The sequence below is a fragment of the Crocuta crocuta genome, unplaced genomic scaffold (assembly GCF_008692635.1).
Source record: "Crocuta crocuta isolate KB4526 unplaced genomic scaffold, BGI_CrCroc_1.0 scaffold932, whole genome shotgun sequence".
Taxonomy (NCBI): domain Eukaryota; kingdom Metazoa; phylum Chordata; class Mammalia; order Carnivora; family Hyaenidae; genus Crocuta; species Crocuta crocuta.
The window spans coordinates 160,230-170,911 of NW_027528857.1; the positions used below are offsets into that span (position 1 = coordinate 160,230).

A 10,682-nucleotide genomic window follows, 5' to 3' on the forward strand; every position below is an offset into this window, starting at 1 on the left:
CTATGGGTACTTGTAAGCACATGCTTATGAACACATGCCATTTTATCCAAGATTAAATATCACATTTTTAGATTGTCCAAAGTTAATGATGCAAGGCAAGAACTCACAGAAAAATGCCTCTGAAATGAAAAGCAAAGTAACCTTAATGATGGAAAATCATTCCCCAAGCTTTCTGTGCAAACATATACACCACTTAAGGAAAATGTTTACATGGAGAAAATCTAACACAACTGAAAAATAAGTATCCCTCTATGCAAGGGGCCATTTCAGCAACAGTGGAGAACCCTAGCTCCCTGTACCTGTCAACATGAGAACTTTGTTCTTCTTGATGTAGTAATACTATGCATTATACCAACATGGGCATTTGCTTTTTCTGAGTACAGAATGTACACGACACTACTTCCAAATAAAGATGTTTGCTGAAATATATAGACACTTATTTTTTTTCCCCTCTCAAGATAACCTAGTCAGCAAATTAAGGAGCAAAGCATGTGGTGAGTGCTCAAGGTCTGACTGCCCTAATAGGCAGCCTGGTGTTTATCTATTGACCCTGTGGTGTCATCTGTCCACTTTGCATTATAGACACATGAAAGACGATAAGTAGTGATCACCTGCCAGCCACTAGGGATGCTGTCCACTGCTCTGGCATTATAGGGATTTTCCCAACGTGCTCTGGGAAGATGGTACATAGTGGCAAACTTTCATCAACTGAGAGTGAAACCTGGCAACAATGAACTAGTTATACATTTGAAAAACAAAGTTTAAAACCCAGAAGGTTAACCTGATAATCTAAAGGAGAAATAGGTTGGGAATGTAGTTTGCACCACACTCCATTTACTTTCAAATGACCCCTTTGACTTTTAGAAAACCTGCTTGTCAATGAGACAAGCAAAACCTATGTATATTCTATACCTAGTAGTTTTCTATTGACTCAGACTAGTGACATGATGTTGTGCAGAGGAAAGAAATCAAAGTTCATCGACCACTCAAAGTATTAGAAATCAGATTCCAAATCAGAATACTCGTTCATGTAATCTTTTATACAATTTTCTTCCTAAAAATAAGTATTCCTAACCCACTATTTGCTGGATCACAGGCTGGATGAGAAATAGTAACTTCAGCAAGACTGGACAGTATCACTAATAAAGTAGAGACTGGATCAAAACATACCTCTACAGAGACAGCTGTAGAAATTCATAAATGAGTACTTGGATCTTTGATAGTCCAAAGTTAATTACATTCTTAAACTAGCCCACAAGTTTTGGATATCTCAAATTGCTACTTACTGGCTTCAGTGTGACAGAGATTGCATATTTTCAAAGGCTCTAAGCTTATTTTTAAAAAAAAATTGAGACAGAGGGAGAGAGAGAGAGAGCACACACACATGAAAGGGGAAGAGCTCATGAGAGGGAGAGAGGGGCAGAGGGAGAGAAAGAATCTTAAGTAGGCTCTACATTCAGTGAGGAGCCTGACACAGGGCTCAATCCTATGACCCTGGGATCATTACCTGAACCAAACAAGAGTTGGATATACAACTGACTGAGCCACCCAGGTGCCCCTAAACTAATTATTTAAACAAACTGCTGGGAAAGAGAAATATTCTTCCTAGTGTCACAAATGCCCAACAAGACACTTTCAAGAGGCCTACAGGAGTTTTTTGATCATGGCTATGTGGAAATCTCTTGGTTCCACAATCTGAATGGGATGTAGGTATTTTGCAAGGATGTTGAACATTACATATATGTTATATGTTCTATAACATATATATAAGACATATGTGCATATACCATATGCATATATATGAAAAAGTTACCCTATCAAATTATAGCAGGATTTAAGTCTGATTAGATCTAATATGAATTTGTCTTGTTTTGTTTATTTCTTTGTTTGTTTACCAAAATGAAGGTACTTATTTTGGTCTTATCCACTTAACTCTAAGTAAATTGTGAATAAAGTTCATATGAAACAATTAATAAATTCAGAGTGATGAAAAGAAAACTAGCAAACGTTACTAGAAAAAAATCACAGCTTACTTATTAAATATAGCTCAACCTTTCTTTTTTTTCTTCTTTAAGCATTTAAATGAATGTCAACAGTTTTGGCAATTCCTGCAGATATGGAAAGACCATGATAATGTGTGGAGAGTTAAAGAGGAACACTTATCTTTTTACAAATAGTTTATTGTCAAATTAGTTTCCACATAACACCCAGTGCTCATCCCCACAAGTGTAGAGGAACAATTTTTTGTTCAACTTCTATCATAAATTATCCAGAATCTCACAGAGGCTGAAATGCAAAATGTGCAACCAGACCACATTTTCAATTGCTCACTGGAGAAAAGACTGCTTTAGCTACCAGCCTAGCATTCTTGTAACCATGACCATGGCTGATACCCTACAAGTGATTAAGGAGCCATCCAGGTATGTAAATACCATAAAGACTTCATGGAATTGATATGAACAAGTAGTAATTTCTAATGTTCTCCCATAGAAATCAAGAGTGTAGGTCAATGTTGAAAATTAGCCATTTCACAGGAATAAGCAATAAAATTCTAGAAGTGCTATACAATGGTAAAACTAATACCTCTGTAGAAAGGATTCTGTGTCCATTTTCAGTGGGAGAGTATATGTGTGTTGGGGAGGTGGGACGATTTACCCACAACAAACCATGGAAATCTCCAGCACCAACTGGACGTCCTAAAATTCAACTCAGTTCTGACATCACCCAGAAATAGCATCAGATTCCACAGAGAAAAGTCTTGGTCTTACAAGACCACATTCCTCTTCAGGGGTCAACTACAAGCTCAGGTGAGCTATGCTTCTAACCAACTAGCTACAAATTGGAGTTTCCCACAACCCCCTCCTAAGGTTTGCTTAATTTGCCAGAATGGCTCATAGAACTCAGGAAACCTGTTTTACTTGCTACATGATCAAATGATTGTGAAAGATGTAATTCAGGAATGGCCAGGTGGAAGAGATGCATAGGGTGAGCTATGAAGAAACGGCATGGAATTTCCGTTGCCACTTTCCCCAAATCTCCAGTGTTCACCAACCTGGAAGCTCTCTAGACCCCCAATTCTTTTGGGATTTTATGGAAGTTTCTTCACATATGCACAGTTGATTAAATCATTTGGCCATTGGTGTTTGATTCAACCTCTAGCCTCTCTCCCCTCCATGGCAATCAGTGGGTGGGATTGAAAGTTCCAACCCTTTTGTTGGTTCCTCTGCCAACCAGCTCTCATCCTTAGGTGCTTTCCACAAATCATCTCATTACCATAAACCCAGATGTGGAGGAATAGTGCTTTTTATGAATAACACATTCATTTCTCTTTTTTTGTTTTTGCCTTTGTTTTTGAGTAATAACACACCCAATTCACCTTTACAGAAGCAACTTCAGGAATTGAGGGCAAAAGAACAAAGGTAACAAAAGATGCTCCCATTGCTCCTTTTGCTCAGGAAACTCCAAGAGTTTTAGCAGCTCTGCACTGGAAATGGGAAGGGTATATATTTCTAATTATAAATCACAGTATCACACTCCGCAATACTACAGAAGACACAGATTGTGAACTGTGAAAAACTCCCCAACCCTATAGACATAATATATCATGACAAGCCTCTAATACCTGCTGTGAGATGACAAAGCCTGACAGTCATTTGTCTTTGGGACTCAACCACACAAAGGATCTTCTTGATTCCACAGCTGGAGGTTGGGAGGAAGAAGTGGTATGGTTATTCTAATACTCATCATTATTTTCATATTATATAAGAATGCTTTTTGCACAATTCCTCCAGGGCAGAGAACAGTAATAAACGTGCATTATAAGAAAAATAAGCTTGTAGCTTATTTTGAATGGTTATGTGCCAGGCACTTCACTAATCACTTTTATATAACCAGTTTAACTCTCACACTCTGAGAGTGAGAGGTAGGTTTTATTACTCCTATTTTAAAGCCGAAGGAAAGGATGCCTCCACAAAATTAATTAATTTGCCTGAGATCATCTACCAGGTGAGTAGCAGACCTGAAATTCCAACCTGGCTGACTTTAGACTCCAGGTTTTTTTTAATGTTTATTTATTTTTGAGAGAGACAGAGAGAGAGGTGCAGAGAGAGGGAGACACAGAATCTGAAGCAGGCTTCAGGCTCTGAGCTGTCAGCACAGAGCTCGACGCAGGGCTTGGACTTATGAGCCTTGAGATCATGACCTGAGCCAAAGTCGGACACTTAACTGACTAAGCCATCCAGGTGCCCCTAGACTCCAGGTTTAAACCTCTATACTACTCTTCCTGAAATCAAAGAAAAGCAATACCACAGTGATCTTATTTGCTTCTGTTAATAATGTACATACATTACCACAATTCAAAAATTATTTGGCAATATTAGACCCACTATTAGTTTTAACGACTTTGTCAAAAAGGATGTAGCTAATACAGTGTGTTGTTGACCTCTAATTAAACAAATACCTTTCATGAGATAACCAATTATATTCCCTGACAAAGTGTCTATCTATTTATTACAGTGGTGATTTAAAAAGAATGAAAGAAAGAAGGACAGATCAAAAGGAGGAGGAAAGGAAGAAGAGGGAAGAAGGAAAGAACTAAGGAAGAAAATGAGGGAGGGAAGGGAGGGAAAGAGATAAAGAGAGAAAGAGGGTTACAGAGGGAGACAGGAAGAAAGGAAACAAGGAAACCATTGCTGAATGTCAACCCTGTGTGGATGAGAATAGCCCCTCTGAATCCACTTTGTAATTTCCTTCTATTCTAGGGATTATGTCACTCCATACATCAAAACATTTCACTCCCCACATCAAGAGCATTATAAATGGGATTAATAGAGATATTCAATATTCTTCCAACAGACTGATTTTTTTTAAACTGTAGAATAAAAGTTTAAAAATGTCACTTTCCTTATTTCCATGTGACTTACATGTTTTCTAAATCCCATTCATTTCAAACAACCATTGTACTAGGAGCTTGACAATGAAGGAAAGACACCACTGTTAATAGTTTTGTAAATCTTGACAATTCATATATTAAAATGGTTCTTTAGAAATGTCAGTTTTACTGACATTATGGAATGCTCCATAAATGAAAAGATATAGCTTAGTATTTTTTTTTTCTTTAACTTGGAGAGAAGTGTAGCCCTGGAATCTTTACAAGGTAGTATTTGTTAATAATATATAAAAGCATGTTACATATCGACCTCAAAAAAGGCAAATAAAACTTGTTTGGTATTGATAAGTTGAAGACCACCCAGAGGAATTGTGTAATCTATGTGTCTTGATAAATGAAAAATTGCAGAGAATTCTCTAGGTTCACTGTATTGCACTGAGGCATAATCATAAAGTTTTATTTTGGAGTATGTGGCCTCATATTAAGTCAAGGCAACTTACTCTGCAGCCATGTAGCACCTGGCTTAAACAGAAGTAAGTAATGAAGGATAGGAAAACTGTGTTTCCTTCCCTTGGGAAAATGACCTGTTAGAGAGTGGTGACATGTCATTGGGCAGATATCACTTAACAACACGAGTCTTTGCCTCATACCTTGGTCATTCTGACATACAGCCTTTAGGATGCGGTGTCCTCGGCCACATTTTCCATGATCAGGGATACAGATGCCTTCAGACGCCAGCCATCGGTAACACATTGGATCCTCACAAGGAACAGACTCCACCAAATGAGGGCAGTGGCCCGCAGGCCCTGTGGGTTCCATGAGGACATGGCGCTGCCTCATTCTAAATCCTGAAAAGAAAGAAGTTTCACAGGATTCCATCTTTATCCATAAAAAAAAAAAAAGCAGCAACTAGAAAAGCAATGAAACTTTTATTTGAATGTCTATAGTCCTAAAAGGTGTATTGTTTTAAGGTGTTTTCTTTTGTGGAAAATGGGGTAAGGGGATACAAAAAGAAAGGGAAAGAAAATAGGAAAGAACTAGAGGAGAAAATCTGTCTTCCCAGATTTAACAACTTTGGAAAGGCCATACACAAATACACAATCAAATGGACTAGTAAGTAGCATATTTGTCCAATGGCATCAATAAACCAACAGACATAAATGAAGACTCACAGAAATAGCCTAAACATAGATAAATCCACATTTTATTTTTCCTGTTGCTTTTGACATTTTGCTGTTCCGCATTAAGTTGAAATACATCTACATTTTGGCAGATCCCTGGTAACTAAGAAATTGACAGCTTTATGGCCTGAGATTTCCCTGTGTCCCTCCCTTGACATTCCAGGTCAGCCTCCCCTGTGAAGACAGCATGCCTCTGGACTGCATTCCCTACTTTGGCTACACATGGGTCCCTCGACTATTATTCAGTTAAAAAAAAAGTGTATTATAGGACTACAGCCCAATGTCACCTATAATAAAGATATAGATGGGCCTTCCATGCTGTAAGCTTACAGATCACAAACTCAGTGTTGCAAGAGTCAAGCAGGTACGAACTGAGGGAAATGAGTCAACTGTACCCCTGCAGGGAGTGCTGAGGTGTGTGGTGAAATGGAAGATGTGTGCTTGCTCTGTAACAGGTGGCCATTATCCAGCTTCCATTGGCTGCTTCCATGAGGGAATGTGGAATTTGTCCAAGGATACAGAAATCCAAGTTGTGTCTTGTTTTTATGTGAAATCTCTCCATGTTTAACTAATTTATCTTTAAAAAAAAAAAAAAACAAAAAACAAAGTGGCCTAAATTTTTTTTTTAAAGTGACTGAGAACTAGACACAAACTGTTAGTCTATAAGTTTTTAATCCCTGGCCTTTATGACATATTGCTTCTGAAATTTTTTCTTAATTTTTAAAATACTTTTATTTTTGAGAAAGAGAGAGAAAATGCAAGTGGGAGAGAGGCAGAGACAGAGGGAGACACAGAATCCAAAGCAGGCTCCAGGCTCTGAGCTCTCAGCACAGAGCCCAATGCAGGGCTTGAACCCATGAACAGTGAGATCAGGACCTGAGCCAAACTCGGATGCTCAACTAACTGAGCCACCAGGTGGCCCAACATGTCACTTTTAAAGGCTATGCCTGCTTTCCATGGATCTCATATTTTAACTTCCATTATCTAACACACCAAATTCTATTAACCAATTAAATTCCTCTAATTCTTTTTTTTTTTTTTAATGAAACCAGGCTTTTTGGGTGATAACATTTTAAGGATTATTTACTTATTCCTTTGGGTAAGTTAAAAGAGAGAAACAGCAGACAGACTTTGATGAGAAAATAGAGAGCATGATAACACTGAATGTCCAGCATGAGAGTTAGATGCCCTACTACCCTTCCCACAAGAGGCAAGGAGAAGAACAGATTAGGAATCATGAGAGGTAACAAAGCCCGGTATATCTCTCTCCCATATTCTCCAAAGCCATGCTTATTTCCCCACCAATAGTAATGAAATGAAAAGGTTACAAAGTTCAAGGTGTAGTGGGCAAAAGACTGGCTCCTGTAAAACTGCACAGTCAAGGAGGTTCAAACTAATGGACACATGGTTTTAGGCCACAAGAGGGAGCCATGCTTCCTGAGAATATTACAGGGCTGGGCCAGTATTTTAGATAAACAATCTCAAATGCTCTATTTGGCTTTTTGTGGTCTAGGGATAACCTATGAGGTCCTTTTATTTATTTGTTTAAGTTTATTTATTTTGACAGACAGAGAGAGAGGGGGAGAGAGAGAGAGAGAGAGAGAGATGCTGGGGAGGGGCAGATGGAGATGGAGAGCATTCAAGCAGGCTCAGTGCTGTCAGTACAGAATCCAATACATAGTTCGATTTCATCAACTGTGAGATCATGACCTAAGCCAAAACTAAGAGTCAGACTTAACCTAATGAGCCACACAGGCATGTTATTTACTTTATTTTTTAGGTCTCTTCATTTATTTTGAGAGAGAGGGAGGGAGAGAAAAACTTCTTTAAAAAGAGAGTCTTTGGGAAGCCTGGGTGACTCAGTTGGTTAAGTGCCAACTTTGGCTCAGGTCATGATCACACAGTTTTTGAGTTCAAGTCCCACATTAGGTTTTGTGCTGTTAGCTCAGAGCCTGGAGTGTGCTTTCGATTCTGTGTCTCTCTCTCTTTCTGCCCCTCCCCTGCTCACACTCTGTCTCTCTGTCTTTCAAAAAATAAAATAAAACATTAAAAAAAATTTAAAAAGAGGGTCTTTGAGGGGCACCAAGTGGCTAAGTCAGTTAAGCATCTGACTTCAGCTCAGATCATCATCTCACAGCTCATGGGTTCAAGCCCCACGATTGGCTCTGTGCTGACACCTCAGAGCTTGGAGCCTGCTTCTACCAGTGCAGAGCCTGATGTAGGGCTTGAACTCACAAACCATGAGATCATGACCTGAGCCAAAATCAAGAGTCCGATGCTTAACTCACTGAGCCACCCAGGTACCCCAAATTATCTCTATTCTTATAAATAATGTTCACATGCTGCTTATTTATCCTCTTATGTTTGTACTTATTTAGTTTGTAACTTTGAGAAGGACATAGCATGGGTCTTCTTGATTTACAAGGTTTCACAAATGTCTTAAAAACTTAGCGGTCTTTCTTGAGGATTTTGGCTATCTTACCTAGAGCTTAGTGCCATTAAGGGGTATGTGAAATTTTCCTCTATAAATCAAATTGCATCCATCTCACCATAAATCTATAGATCACATCTCCTCAGTAAATAAATTCTTCTAGTCTTTCATTTGTACTGCCCTTGTCCTGACTCTAAGTAGGATCAAATCATAGCAGAAGCTCAGCATTAAAACAAAAACCTTGCAGTCTCTTGTTAGTGCCTATTTTGAATCACACATTGGTGTTCATGGCATGAGGCTTTCCCTGGGTGCTTCTGCTCCAGGTGCTTTTCCTGGGTGCTTCCAACTGCTAACTCCACAGTGGCTGGGGCCAGCCAACCCCTTACTTTCATTTACTCAATTCCATATTAATCAGATCATATCATTCAGTAAACATTAACTGCCATATGTAGATCACCGTATTGTACTGTGGGAAGCCACAGAAGGAACAGAAAACATAAATCTATTCTTCACAGAGCACATAGTCCAACAAGGGGAAAAGGCATGTTCATTAATTAAACATCTACCTTATCCCAAGATAGTGCCAGCCACTTTACTTATATTACCCCAATGAATAAATCTTCGAAACTATTTTATAAGTTACTATCCTCATTTTATGCATGTGAAAACTAAGATTAATGATACTTTATCACTGCTCCCAAAGCATTTGATTGATTAAATGGATATCTGTGAAACTCGGCTGAGGAACTTTGAGTCATTACCTCATCATAAGAAAGAAATTAAATCGGCTCTTGTGTATGATGTGTTCTAGTCTCACGTCATATAGTAAATCTGCAGGACCGAAGGGTCGATTCCTTAAAACGAAGGTATACAGATGGGAGAGTGATACTTTAGGCACCAACTAGCAAGATGGGCTTTGAAGAATCACTTCCTGGCCGCAGATTCAATTCACCTTTAATGAAACTGGTATCTGCAAGTTTTTTTTTTTCTTTCATAAACCCAAAGTTTAGCATATTATCTACTGCCATAGTATATATTCCACTGAACAAGAAAGGAGTGACTTGTGGTTGGGGAGAGAAAAGGAAGCACAGATGGCAGAATATGGGTCAAAGTTTTTTTTTTTTTTAATGTTTTATTTATTTCTAGGAGAGAGAGAGACAGCGTGAGCAGGGGAGGGTCAGAGAGAGAGGGAGTCACAGACTGAAACAGGCTGCAGGCTCTGAGCTGGCAGTCAGCACAGAGCCCGATGTGGGGCTCGAACCCACGAACCGCGAGATCATGACCTAAGCGAAAGTCAGATGCTTAACCGACTAAGCCACCCAGGCGCCCCCAAAGTTTTTTAAATGAAGCCATGGAAGAGTGAAAAGAGACTCGGGATGTAAATGCAGGTCGGAGGACTGTACATCCTCATGGGCTGGTGGTCCCAAAGTGGAGCTGCCCATGGCCAATACCGTGTCTCCACACTAACCATGGGGACAGGCCTGAAGTAGAAGCCAACAGGCTGAGCCAGGATGACAGAAGCCTATTCCACCTTAAGCCTCCTATTTGCCCCTCCTATCTGGGAACCTGGGACATGAGGTAACCACCTTGATTCAAAGAACCTGAGCACATTGAATCCTTGATCCCAACTCTTTAGAAATCAACCACCATTCCTTCAAGAGTAGCACTTTGGCGAATCGTTATTACTTTCCACCCTGCTGTGAATTCAGAAAGTATAAAAAAGCAATGATAGGATGATCATGAGTGTAAGAACTCTCAACACTTGGGGGCAGGGGGCAAGATGGCGGAGAAGTAAGGAGCTCCCTACTTGCACTCGTGCCCATACATCACACAGAAAAGATCTGAAGCCATTGGAAACCTTACAAAACCTGAGAGATTGGGAGAAAAAGGACACAGAATCCACTGAGAGAGCCTTCTAACGTGAGTGCGAACTGGGGAAGATAAAATCGGGTGGGGATCGGATACTCCAGGGTCAGAGGCGGTCCCCCTCTGCGGTGAGTGAAGGGAAAAAGAGAGTCCGAAACAGAAAAACCTCNCAAATTGACAAACCTCTAGCCAGACTTATCAAAAAGAAAAGAGAAGGACCCAAATAGACAAAATTATGAATGAAAATGGACTTATTACAACCAACCCCTCAGAAATACAAGCAATTATCAGAGAATACTATGAAAAATTATATGCC

General features: G+C 39.5%; 1 protein-coding gene across 1 annotated transcript in view; it reads right to left on the reverse strand.

The window, feature by feature from the left end:
* LOC144224954 (thrombospondin type-1 domain-containing protein 7B-like) overlaps positions 1 to 10,682 on the reverse strand; it is a 144,988-nt gene that overhangs the window by 121,474 nt on the left and 12,832 nt on the right. Inside the window, exon 3 of the mRNA XM_077756051.1 lies at positions 5,539 to 5,736. Within this exon, the coding sequence (XP_077612177.1) occupies positions 5,539 to 5,736 (198 nt within the window). The remainder of the gene's footprint in view (positions 1 to 5,538; positions 5,737 to 10,682) is intronic.